The sequence below is a fragment of the Anthonomus grandis genome, chromosome 2, assembly GCF_022605725.1.
Source record: "Anthonomus grandis grandis chromosome 2, icAntGran1.3, whole genome shotgun sequence".
Taxonomy (NCBI): Eukaryota; Metazoa; Arthropoda; class Insecta; order Coleoptera; family Curculionidae; genus Anthonomus; species Anthonomus grandis.
Genome location: NC_065547.1, coordinates 21,066,343 through 21,081,041, shown reverse-complemented (window position 1 = coordinate 21,081,041; position 14,699 = coordinate 21,066,343). Strand labels below are relative to the sequence as shown.

Below are 14,699 nucleotides of genomic sequence, written 5' to 3'. Positions count from 1 at the left end.
TATTTGACATTAAAAATGATGACAGCTGTATATAGACAATTCTTTCGAGAACTTTGGAGATTACGGGAAGCAAACTTATCGGACGCAAATCTTGAATACTTTCAGGACTGGAGGATTTGGGAATCGGACATACCACTGATTCACGCCAGGCCGTAGGAAAATATCCTACCTCCAAACAACAATTTATAATATGAGTGACATGATCCAGTATATCAGGGAGACATAAGTGTAACATACGTCGAGTTATGTTATCCACACCAGAGGCATTGGACCTAATATTTTTTATAGTTTTTTCGACAGTACTTTGGTCTACTAACGAAAAATGAAAATTATCCTCGGTAAATTTATTACTGGAGTAGAAGTTAATTTTGTTTACACATTTATCAGATTTATTAAAAACACTTACAAAAAAATCATTTATTTGATTTGGATCAGATATATTAAACGGCAGCTCGTTATTATTCTTGGTTGTTTTAATATTTAAAGTTTCTAGACCTTTCCAAAGTTTTTTACCAGTTTTGTCACTCTCCAAGCTTGCAAGATATGCAGCTTTTTCTCGTCTTATTGATGCCAACGCAAAATTACGACACTCCGTGTAATATCTCCAATTTTCTAAACACTTGTGATTTTTGTATTTAGTCAAAGCCTTATCGCGTTCCTTTAAAATAAGTCTTAATGTGTCTGTCAACCAGGGAGCTGGCTTTTTACTGACTCTTATAGTTCTGTAGGGTGCATGAATATTAAATAAATAATTAATATTTTGTTCTAAATATTGAACTTTTTTATTTATGTCCTCAAGATAATAAATATTATCCCAGTAAATCTGTGATAAATCGATCCTAAAATATATCTCATTGAAATGTTTAAAATTGCGGATGGTTATAAATTTTTGTTTTTGTCTTTTAACTACTAATTTTAAAGTGCAGAAAGGTATTTGATTGTGATCACTTAAACCTGAAACAACGGTGCCACTTTTATGACAAATATCTTTAGTATTGATAAAAATGGGATCTAAGCATGTTGCAGTAGTATTTGTTATACGAGTTGGTTCATTTATTAATTGTACGTACCCAAAAGAGTTAAGCATAGAATATAATGAATTAGGTTTTAACATATCAATATTTAGATCTCCGAGAATTACTGAATAATCATAGGTCACTAAAAGATGTGGAACAACTTCTTCCAGGAAATTTATAATTTCAAACGCTTTCGATTTAGGGGGCCTGTATATTATAAGTATTGCAATATTGTGAATACCAATTTTAACATTTAGGAGCATAAATTCAAAGTTTACATTATTAACATTAATATTTACAATTTCGCACTGAAACATTGACCTGACATAGATGCCAACACCACCCCCAACTCTGTCTAATCTATCCTTTCTAAAAAAATTATAACCTGGCATAGAAACCGCACTGCTTAATATATTTTCATTCAGCCACGTTTCACTTATACCCAAAATATCATATTTATTGTTTACAAAATTGAGAAAATCCGGAAAACTTGGCAATAAAGATCTAATATTTAAATTGGCTACATTTAAATAAGAATTTAATTGTTTGTTAGCCATTTCTTATAAACTATAAATATAAATTAAACTATAAAAATAGCTATTTATCCCAGTAAAAAAAGTTATTCGTAATTAATTTGAGATCCAAGCTTTAAAAGATATTTCTGATAGGAAAGACAATCTTTATCAAAGCTATAGTGGTTAGTAGAGATAGACTTTACATTATGTTTGTTATGAGAACCTAATTTAACACAATTAATACACATTTTTTCTTCAGAAATACATTCTTTCAATTTATGATTTTTTCCGCATTTGGGACAAGTGTCTTTTTGTTCGCGACAGTCTTTTACGGTGTGACCATATGCACAACATCGAAAACATTTAATAACACGCAGATAGTCCTCCACAACTGACTTGCTCCATCCCACAAAAACCGATCCTATTCCTAGAAGGCGCTTACGAAGTGCCGGGCAAACTTCAATCACAAGGTCAATTTTGTTATTGCGTTGCTTTAACTTGGTAATATATTTGATTTCAGATGCTAAATCTGAGATATCATTTAAAGACGTTATGTTGCCTATTATTTGGTCCGGTGTATCTAACCCTTCTAAACGCACTCCCTTTATGATTAATCTTGGATTAAATTTTTTAGCTTGATCAATATTATATTTTTTGCCCATTTTTGCAATTAAACTAGTTTTTAATGTTTGCAGCGATCTATTGTCTTGACAGTGTACTGCAACTCCGCCACGAATTTTCGTTGTATTGTTTATGCAAGCTTTAATCTGACCCGGATTAACGGAATGTGTAATGTCATTTAAAACATCATCATGCTTGGTATTCTCGTTGTTACTTTTAACAATTAAGACAGAAGAATTTGCTTTAACGATATCGCTATATTTGTTGTTAGGTGGTTTGTTAGAAGTGCTACTATTATTAGGTAATAATTTAGTTTTCAAGCTATTATATTCATTACTCTCAAGGGAATCTAAAATTGTTTTCTGCAAATTAATGGTATATGCAGAGTTTTTTAATAATCTATTCGTTAACTCAAGCTCCTGCTGCAAACAGGAAACCTTCATTTCCAAAATAGTATTTTGAGTATCGACTTCGTTGCCCTTAAAAGCCTTTGTAACATTTTCATTACATTTTTTGCACAGCCAATGCAGGTTTGGTGTATCAACAACAATTTTTAACCATGAATCCTTAATACCAGAGCATTGCACGTGAGACTTAGCCGAACAACCGCTGCATTTAATCTGCTTGTTATTAACAATGAAATTGTCGCTACACTCGCAGCATGTATCCACATATACATCCGGAGCCATGTTGAGCTCTCTCTAATGCAAGGAAATTGAGCACAATCTGGCAACGTTGCAAGGCGATCACCAAAAGTTTCGCTGCACAGTAAGCAGTGGAAATCGGAATCCCAGATAATTGTTATTACAAATATGCATGAACACCGCCAAAGAAAAAAGTAAACATGCAAATAAGCACTTAATGTTTTACAAGTAAAAACATAAAAATGGAACTTGCCTTCAATAGCCGGTAAAGACTGCACTATAATTATTAACAGAATATCCTTTTTACTTATTAAACTTTGCAAAAAACTCTGCTTTTAAACATTTTCAAGGAGTAAATAATATTTTGATGTTTTACGATCACCAGCGTTGCCGGATCTCACCAGCGTTGCCGGATCTCTTGATATATTGTTTGATGGTCTAGGCCGATACACGCATCTTGAGGTTATTTTTTTAGAGTTTTTTTTTCACTTTGTCTCTCTTCTTTCCTTGCGCTCGTCCGTTGTCGCACTGCCTTTGCCTCTTTTAAAATCTTAGGTTAGTCCTATGTATCAATATAAATTTTTTTTCTTTATAATTTTTATTGACTTATAAAACTGTAAATTTTGACAAATAAATAAGTAGGGTAACTTATCACAAATGCTAATATAGGCAAATCAAAACAATTTCCAATTGACGTCAAATCCCTTAAACGGCGACACGGTTGTCAGCTTGTAATAATACAAAAATATAAGTTTTTTTTTATTTACCAAAAATAGCATGTTACTAATAATTTACAAATAATATTAAATTAAGAAAATGTCGTAGTTTGGTTTTTTATTTATTTACTGAATAAAATAATGACTAAATCAATATCATATATATTCTGACCATGGTTATAAGATACAAAGTAATACAAATAATTTGACCAAAAAGCACTTAGCTATCTGAATCATTTTCAGAATCACTTATCACTATCATCTAAATTAATAATAAGCAGTTGAATATTCAGCCTGTCAAGTATATGTTCTCTTTTGTACCATTTTCTTATTTCTTCTTCCGTCTTCTGAGTTCTTCCACATTTCTGGAGTACAAGCAATCTCGGTACCACCATCTCAACCAATGTTATAGTAATTCTTTGCAATACCCCAAATAAGCTCGATTGGAAAAGAAAAAAATATGGAGTTACTATATAAATATTAAGTTATATAGTAACTTCAATTATAAAATTGTTTGAGATATAAAAAGAGTTTTTTTGTTTGTACTTAGCTACAACACTTAGAAGTTCGGTTTCTAACAATGTGCGATTAAATTCAATTTCACTATTGATTAACCATTCTTGAATGAAAGACTTATTCCATAAAGAATTGGGTGTTCTTTTGTAACAGCATGCTGTGATATGGGGCATTATCCATTACAATTACTGAAGGGTAAGATTCTTTAACAATTGATTTTCGAACCAATTCAAGAAATGTTGCTGATTCATTTCTCTATAGTAATCACTTAATTGGGTTTTTGAAGAAAAAATAGCCTCAGCACCCTCAATGAATCCATGTTCATTACCAGCATGAATTATTATGTATCTGCAAAAAAAATCTCAAGTAAGTAGGTATAATATACATGAACTTTTACCTTTTGCCATCCACTATTGTGGATTTCACACTTCTTTTCTTATTATCCTGCCATTATTTTCACGTTCTCGTTCAAAATAACTGATTAGGGGAGCTACAAGTTCTTTGCATCGGCTATTTAAATGCGTCGGCATTTTCATAGAAAATCAAAAATTAAATGTACAAAGGTTTTGCTTTTAGAAGAACAGTTAATAATGATCAAAATCACTGAAAGAATAAAAATATTTACACCCGAAATAGCACAACCAGTTTGTATAAATGTCAAAGAATGAACAGCAGTGTGGGGAGATACGACGCAATTTGACCAACCAGACGATAATAAAGTTCATATTAAATGAATTTGTGCAAGATTTGATGTAAGGAAAAATTCGCTGTAATTGAATGTGTTAAACAATAACATCAATATGTGTTTAGCACATTGTTATTCTTAAGATAAATATTACGTTACAAACGTTTACTACTAAACTACAAATTTTCGGAATAGGTATCTATACAAAGCTACCATTATTTTTAACGCTTATAACGATTAAACTATCAAAGTAGTTGGTTCCATTTGGAAAAAAGTCATTTGGACGGTTTAAAAGAGCGAAATTTCACATAAAGTCTAATAAAAGTGGCTCTCCTGTATAAGAAATTGTAACAAATTATAATAAAAAATGTTTTCTGATTGAAGAAATTGATAATTATTGTATGGTCTGCAAACGTCATTTTTAATATAAAAATTTGTAAAATCGGTTAGATTTAGATATAGGACATTATACACAAAAAGTGTTTACATTTTAGCGTGCTGAAAGTTGACGCCTAGTTCCAATACAACCGGAAGAGCCGCTATGTTAAAAATATCTTAGGCCAGTTGCCCCTTTCTCGACTTTAGTATATTGTCAAATTTTCAAATTCTAATTATGGTTTTCCCACAATCGATCGATGCTATTCCTGAAGGCTCTCACTATTATATTACGATTCTGTATGGGCTATTCTTATTTATTTTAAATAAATACGAACGTTTTTCTCCTTCAAATCTGTCTTTATAGATACGTTCGTCTGAATTGTTGTGTTTGTTTCGTGAAAATTGTTTTCGTCTGAACAGTTCTGTGTTGGCAACTATACTTCGGTATATACAAACCTATAGTGATTTGAACTTTTAAGGCACTTGTGATAAGAAATAACATGCATATTAGAAAATGTGGGGATTTTCAATAATTCAAATTCAAATTCAAATATATTACGTAAAGTTATATACAAAAGTGTTATTGTTACATAGGTAAATAGGTACAAATAAAAATAGATAACAACCCTATTTCATGAGAGAAGAAAAATAACGTTAAATACCTACATACCTAATGTAAAAATCCAAGAAGAGGAATCGGCCTAAGGCCATCTAATGACGTACCTTGTGTGCAGATTTCCTCTTCCAAAAATGGCACAGATATTAAGAGGTTAAGAACGGCAACAGTCCGGCCGCTATGCAGGCGGAAAACAGGCGAGAGAACAAAAAGGTAGTAAAAATTACGACTAACATGCACTAAAATAACCCAATATCCACAAACTCAGAACGTTTCAAAAAATGTTTGATTTTTCAATAAAAATTGTTTGGTTTTGGCTTTGAAAATTTTTGGATAATTATAATATTTTTTCAATTCAGCAGGCAGTGTGTTAAAAAGAACTGGTCCATAATAGGTTACAAATCTTTGGGTCACATTTGTACGTTTAAATGGAATAAACATATTTATCTCTTTTGTTGCTCTTGTGAGATAGTTGATAGAATCACTATTAATTGGTGATAATGTAGTATGGACATAGTTTAAAGTGGAATGGATATAAATATTTCTGACACTTAGTAAATTTAGATTATTATATAGTTCACTAGTTGAAAATCTATATGGTCTTTTAAATATTATTTTTAGTGCAGAATTCTGAGTGATTAACAACTTCTTTATAGTATTGTTATACGCGCAACCCCATATAATAATACAGTACCTTAAATTGGATTCTATTAGTGCGTTATATAAAGTTTTTAACATTTTTACATTTAGGATTTCACGTACCTGATACAATTTATAGAAAATATTCCTAATTTTTTTATTAACGAATGCAATATGTTCCTCCCATTTAAGATACTGATCCAGTATAACCCCCAGATATTTGATTTTTTCAACTTTTTTTATTTTGATACAATTACATGCATCATTATGCGATAAGCAGTCATTATTATGAATAACAATCTCTGTGGGCGGTGGTTGATCTACTGACGTTGCGGAAAAACTCATATAATAAGTTTTATTAAAGTTTAAACTTAAAAAACTATTGTTGAGCCACTCATACATTTTACTAAGGCCAATTTCGGCTTTTTTAAAGACTCTCTTCCAAGAATTATCAGAAAACAATAATGCAGTATCATCTGCGTACGAAATAACTTCGCAGTCGTCCAATAAGCTTCCTATACTATTAATATACACAAGGAAGAGTACTGGTCCCAGCACTGTCCCTTGTGGAACTCCGGTTTTAATGTATTTAGGAGAGCTCATTGTGTTATTAATCTTAACAAATTGTTTTCTATCTGATAAATAATTTTTTAATAAGTTAAGAGGCCCGTTTCGAATACCAATTTTTTCTAAACGGTTAAAGAGAATTTCATGTGAAACGGTATCGAAGGCTTTCGGACGATCCATAAAAACTGCTAAACTTTTTTTTCTGTTTTGTAGATTAATGTTAATATTATTAACTAAATCAAATACGGCTTTCTCCGTATTTTTTTTATCTCGAAAACCATATTGCTTTTGATATAAAAGATTATTCTTTTCCAGGAAATTTATTATTCTTGACTTTAAACATTTTTCAAATATCTTAGCAAAGTTATTTATGAGAGAAATGGGTCTATAATTAGTAGTTTCATCACGATTATCTGATCTAAATATAGGAGATACCAGAGAGACTTTCCAATCAGAGGGTAAGTTAAACGTTGAAAATGACAAATTTATTAAGTAAACTAAAGGTTTTAAAATATGAACATGTATTCTTTTAATTAAATTAGTTGAAATTTTATCTTCCCCTGGTGCTGAGTTATTTTTTAATGTGCATTATAAGTTCATTTGTATTAACTGGAAAAAGAAACATGGAGTTAGGATTAATTTTAATTTTTTCTTTAAAACTCGATGAATTTTTATTGATATTTTTTTGAATTTTTGAACCTACATTTGTAAAAAACTCATTAAAGGTATTACTAATTGTTACTTCATCTGTTATTATGTCATTATTTACTTTTATTTTAAAATTATCTTGAGGCGCTTTTTTTTGATGGTTGGTAATCTCATTAATAAATTTCCATGTTTTTTTGTAGTCATTTTTGGATTTATCTATTTTTAGCTTATAATAATTATTTTTTGCCAATTTCATTACCTTAGTTAAATTATTCCTAAATTTTTTATATTTTATTTCATCGGCAATATTATGGTTCATGTTTAAAGATTTTTTCATGCTATCTCTCTGTTTTATAGAATTAATAATACCCTGGGTTACCCAAGGCTTACGTTTTCTTGTTTTGCTATTTAGTGTTATAATATACGTGTGTTTCCTTAGAAAATATAAAATTTTATTTTTAAAACAGGTATATGACTCTTCTATATTGTTGTTTGTAAACACTTCTTCCCATATTTCTTTAGCCAGATCATTTTCTAAATTTGTGTAATTTATATTTGCTTTCCGTTGCATGCTATTAAACTGGGCAATATTTTTTGTTACATTTTTAATAGATAGCCCAATAGGATAATGGTCAGTTAGATTAGTTTTAAAGATTAATGGTAAGATAGAGTTTTTTCCTAAATCAAACTGATCTATTTTTAAAAATATATGATCGAGTGCTGTTTTAGAATTGTGAGTTTCTCTTGTTGCTTGATTTATGCACGACATATATCCATTTTGCGACATAACACTTAAATACTTAGTTACATTCATATCAGTTTCCTCCAAAATATTAATGTTAATATCCCCAATAAATATATTGCACATATTTTGCTTTCCTATAAATCCTTGTGTTTCCAGATCGTTTAAAAATAAGTTTAAATTTGTAGAAGGTGGTCTGTATACACCGGTAATACCCAAAGAAATATCGTTTATTTTTATAGTACAATGCAAGAGATTAGTTTCAGTTAGTTTTATTATTTGAGATATTGCATGCAAATTATTTTTTATATACATTACAACACCGTCATTTTTATTAAAGAAAGAGTTATTATAAAAAATATCAAAACCAGCAAGCCTGAATGTGTCAACATTGCTAATTGTAAATGTTTCTGACAACACTACAATATCGATTTTTGTGATATCCAATTCATTCAAATAAATTATCAATTCATCAAAATTCTTTTGTAAGCTTCTGATATTAAAATGTATAATATTAAGCCCACCACTATCACCAAAAACTTCGCCAGCCCGTCCCATGTCATCCGCCAACACTACATCCAACCTGCTACCCTCCTCAACCTCATCACTAAATTCCAAAAAATTTGTCATCTTTAAGAAAAAAAAATTAAATCTTAAATATTCTAACAAAAATATACCTAATATATAAGTTACAGAAAAAAGAAAGCAACAAAACACGTATTTTTTTAAGCAGCCAAACATAATAAACCTCTATTATTTATTTAACTGCCTCAAAGAATTGAAATAAACATTAATTAATCGTTAATTGTTTTTATATAAAGGCTAGTTTAAACTAAAGAATCACTATATAAATATTATGAATAAATATCTATATAAGGTGATAAAGTCTCTAGGAGAAACCAATCATTACGAGTTAATTACTGGATTCTTGAAGCAAAAGTACAAAGAAACTCGTGATTAAATAGCCATGTACACACAATAAAAACTCAATAAAAAGAAAAAGAAATTTGAACAAAAGCATATCCTACTCATTGTAAAAAAAAAGGAAAAGAAAAACCATACTTCAATAATTAAAGGTCCAAAAATAAACTCATATTGTTAGTTAAAAATTTGGAATTATACCTACATTATACATATTACCCTAGGAAAGTACCTATATTAAAGAGATATAAATATAATCTATAAACTGTTGAATTTAAATTGTAATTGTAATTATAACTGTAAATTTAAAGTTAATAGTGAAATTATTAGCAGGTAATATAAGATGTTCATCTTTATTATTATGTGTAAATGTCCAAAATAAAATATGTACATATTCATAAACAAAACAGAGCTCATCCCATTCCCATAGGGGAATGTTTGGATTCTGAAATGTGTGCTTTTAAATACCATATAAATATAACAAAGAATTATACATACTTCTAAGCCTTAAGAGTATTAATATCCTCTAAATTCTGAATTCGATGCACAATATTATTTATTTTCACATACACAGCACCTTTAAAACACCACACCATTTTACTCGAGAATTTTTTGATAGCCGCGGTTAGAAGGCCAACGCGATACTGCGTTAGGTCCTCTTTGATTTGTATGTTTGTTAATTTTAAGTGTTTTCGGTTTTTTAAAACTGCACTCCGCACGGCATCGTCTGAGAATTTGAGAAGTACAGCCGGTGGGTTGTTACTAGGATTTTTGGAGGCAACACGACGACATGCTATAATTTGATTGTCTTTCAAATCATTGATGTACATTTTTTTGAGGACATCCACAATTTTGCCACGAAGATTTTCATTTTCGGTTTGTGGAATACCAAAAACCCTAACATTAAGAGACCTTGATACCTGCTCCTGATTGTCCAAGGCTTCAAAGAATTTAGAATTTTTACTCTTTAAGTCGGCTACTTCCCTTTTTAAATCACGGATGGCTTCCTCTTGTCTTTTAAGTCTTTCCTCGAATTTCGCCATGATTTTCTGGGAGACTTTGTCTGCAATTTCTTGTAGGAAGTTCTCTGTAAAAATTCCTTTGATATTTTCAAGATCAGCTCTTGACAGTACCATTCTAACCTCAAATTTTCTTCAATCGGTATTAGTCGAATTACTGTAAAATTATTACAGTATTTCAAGATTCCTCACAACAGGCACGTCTTGATGTTAAAACTGTACTTTTTAGTAATGTTTCGGTATATAAAAAATGTTATTTGCAGTTAAAAAACTTAAATTTCTTAGCAGCTACTTAAAACGCGTTCGTTTACTTGTAAAGCGCCATCTAATGTATAATAATATATGTATCTATGTATAATAATATAACATAATTTAACCTAAACTGCGGCCCAAATGGGCCCCTCAAACAAAATGAACTCCATAAAAACTTGACATTATAGGTAAAAATAATAAACTAAATTTAAGAAGAACCCTAAATGAACCTAACCAACCTAATCAACTAAACTACAAAAAGCAGGCAAAATAGGACAAAAACTATAAAAATAATTATAACGCGCTTACATTGTGATAACAATATTATCACTAATTGCTAATATTTATTAGTGTGTGAATTTACGAAACGAGTTAAAATTTTTTGGTGTGTTCCTGATTGCAATGATTTATTTATTTAAGTTTTGTTAAATTATTATATATTGTAATATCATGTATTATTTTGACTATCTTCACAGAAGATACAAATTTATTATTGTATTTCAGACCCCTCAAAAAAAATCAGTATTCATCTTTCCCAAAGACGAAACTCCATTAAATAAGAATGCTCCCATTCGAATCGTAGGTGGTCAAGAGGCGAATGCTCATCAGTTTCCTTATCAAGTTGGTCTTTACGTTACATATGCCATGAATCAAGCTTTTTGTGGAGGATCACTGATATCCCAAAATTATGTTTTGACTGCTGCCCATTGTGCTGAAGGGTAAGTTTTAATTTTATAGATAGAGAGCCTACTTTTATTTGCTGTACTACGTAGAAAGTGTCTTACAATATGTACTACACTTGATTATCTACTACTATCTAGTACTATCTATCAGGATAAATAGAAAATGCCTTTAGAAAAAGAAAAGTACCTTAGTCTCGACAAATAAACCTAAAAACCCCAAAAAACCCACGAGAATTAAGGATAGCCTCTATCTAAGTAAATATGGACGAGAATTCTTCAAACGTTAAGGAATTACTTCCCATAACACATTTTAAATGAAATTTGCAACTCGTTACAAATTTGCACCTCACCCGGCTTTCCAAATCCCTCTGAAGTTTGGGGCCAGCGCTGGGATGAAATGGCTGTATCTTTTGTCATCAATTTATTCATGGGATTTTTTGTTTGTCATCAAAAGCCTTCATTGACGAATCTTACCTATGAGGTTCTACCCTAATGAAAGTCGATGTCATAACAAATCGGAATTTTGTAACCAGTTATACAAAATTACTTACCAAGAAAACGTGAAAGGACTTTAGGAAAGGATTTTACCCCGAAAGGACTTTACCCCATGACAATTTTAATGATCATAGTTCTTAGATAATCAAATTTGCAATAATTATAACTGGGCCTAATAATCCATTTTTGCAGAATCTTGACTTACTGCAGACTTAATTTATTAAGTCAAGTTTTGGAAAAAAAATTCATCATAAATCGTCCGTCGAGATGGCCTAGAAAACCATTACTTAATCAACAAACCATGTCAAAACATGAAAAAATTTTCCAGCCTGAGAGAGCACAATCTTCCTTGTTTGGAGTTTATTCAATTCTCAAAAACAATTGGTTGATTAAGCAACTGATTATAACTGAATAAGTGAAGTATTGAGTATACCACATTTTCTGTAACCAAATAGCTAATGGATAAATTATGAATAAAGAAATTTCTTTAACTTTGACACACATCTGACCTGCAATAGTCCATCCAAATACACTGTTCTGCAAAATATCAGCCCTCAAATTATTTTGGATCAGCTTCAAACCTGAAGATTCAAACTTAACCAAAAATATCCCAATGAAAAAAAAAAGTAAATATTTAAGAGATTTCTATCAAAACTTATATTGGGCAACTTTTCAGTTTTCTTTGATAAAACCGAATAACTAATGTTTAAACATAACTGATAGTTACATGAGTTTATTACAATATTAACCCTTCCGATAATGTGGGTTAAATTTTTTCCCACTCCTTACCAAATGATTTATTCTTAAAGGCTGCAATTCCAATATTTTACCGGATCCTCTGATCTGCAATTTCCTTAACTTCCACTATCCAATAATGCCCTAGCAAACACCATAATATCACCATTATTTTTCTTCAAGAAAGCGGTTTTTAACAATATTTCGGACACATTGGAAGAAGCAACAACATAAAGGGTGTTTTTTTAGAGGCGGAGAACTTTAAATTGAAATGAAACACAAAATGTTTTATTGATATGAACGAATTTGCTTTTATGTTAAAGAATTTTTTTTGGCATTAATATTTAAAAATAATTTCGGGCATGTGACCCCACGGTTGGCGCGTACGTGGCGGAATCTAGAGGTCCAATTTTCACACACTCTTTCCAGTACTGCAGGCTGTATTTCGGCAACCACGCGTCGTATGTTGGCTTCCAAGTGCTCAAGTGTTTCGGGCTTATCAGCGTAGACATGCGACTTAACATAACCTCAAAGAAAATAATACAATGTCTAGTCAAGTCGCACGAACGAGCTGGCTAGTTTACAGGTCCATTCCTTGAAATTATTCGTTGCTCGAATGTCTCTTGCAGTAAATTAATTGTTTGGCGCGCTGTATGGCACGTGGTACCGTCCTACTGAAACCACATTTCTGCAACGCCTGCAACGGCTTCCAATTGAGGCACAAAAAAGTTGGTTATCATGTTTCTGTATCGCTCACCGTTTACTGTAACGTTCTGACCATCAGCATTTCTGAAGACATAAGGACCAAAGATTCCACCGGCCCATAAAGCGCACCAAACGGTTAGTTTTTCTGGATGTAACCGTTTTTTGCCAATAGCTCGTGGATTCTCATCCCCCCAAATTCGGCAATTCTGCTTGTTTACATAGCCATTTAACCAAAAGTGTGCTTCATCACTGAACAAAATTTTCATATGAAATCGTGGATCAACAGCAATCTTTCCTTCCGCCCATTCAGCTAATGTATGGCGCAAAAGATGATCCTGGGGTTTCAACTCCTGGACAAGTTGAATTTTATATGATCGCAATCCGAGATCTTTGTGCAAAATTTTCCATAAAGTGGATGGACATAAGTTCACTTGTTGAGAACGACGACGAATTGACACATTTGGATTATTATCAACACTATGCTGCACAGCAGCTATCGCCTGTTACGGCGTCTTACGGGATGCGTATTGTCGACTAGAGTAAAAGTATTGCGAAAACGATCAACAGCTTCTCGAATTAATCTCTCTGAAGGACGATTATGAGCACCATAAAACTAACGTAATGCCCGATGTGTTTCTCATAGAACCATGTCTTTCAAAATAAATTTGAACAATTTGGAAAGTTGCTCTGGCGTGAGTCTGTTCATGATGAATTGCGAAACCAAACTAATCTAAAAATAACCCAGAACTGTCAGGTCGGCTGTCATAAAAAACAGTGTTGCCAAATGAAAGTTCTCCGCCTCTAAAAAAACACCCTTTATTTCAATGCCTTCTTTTGCGTTTGGAGAGCAAGGATTTTCCATCCGGTTTTGAAACATCCCATAATCGATTTTCTTACTGCTCACTCTTTTTCTTTCAAGTTTAGTAAGCTCTTTTTGGAGCTTCAACAAAGTCCCGCGCTAATTTTACGACGGGTTTCCTCGGGCGGAACCCAAGATGACTTCGGACAACGATGATGACGCATGTTCGAACCAAGCTATCAAAAGACGATTGGCACATGAGAACGCGAGAGAGTATGCATGAGTTTCATACCTACTCCCTAGAAGGGGAACGTACTCACGGGTTTGTCCTAAGAGGTCTGGATGCAGATGTCACACCGGACGAGATCAAGGAGGAGCTTATCCAGGAACACAACATAAAAGTCCACAAAGTGTTCAAAATGAAAAACACATTCCGCTCCCTCTACCTGGTAGTCACTGATCTAAAATATATCAGTAGCAAGTATAAAATATAAAAAGGTCAGTACGTTAATGCATGTAAGGGTACCCCAGTGTACCAGAATAGGAAAAGTCAAAAACTAAGCGTTCAATGTCAACGTTGCCGGGAGCAACACTGCTCATATACAGAGTTGCATTTGCACGGCGCTGGAACGAGCTCGAAAGGGAAATTCTAAAAACCAAATCTCATGTTCGCGATATTGCCGGCTTGTCGAAAAAAAACAGAATAATTATGGAATGCGATGTTTGTAAGAAAAACAGCTCGCAAATTTTTGCTTATGATGATTGCAAAACTCGATTATGTAAAAAT

The 14,699-nt window shown here is 31.9% G+C and overlaps 1 protein-coding gene across 1 annotated transcript in view; it reads left to right on the top strand.

The window, feature by feature from the left end:
• Positions 1-14,699, top strand: part of LOC126749122 (brachyurin-like) — a 63,558-nt gene that overhangs the window by 12,779 nt on the left and 36,080 nt on the right. Inside the window, exon 2 of the mRNA XM_050458774.1 lies at positions 11,000-11,214. Within this exon, the coding sequence (XP_050314731.1) occupies positions 11,000-11,214 (215 nt within the window). The remainder of the gene's footprint in view (positions 1-10,999; positions 11,215-14,699) is intronic.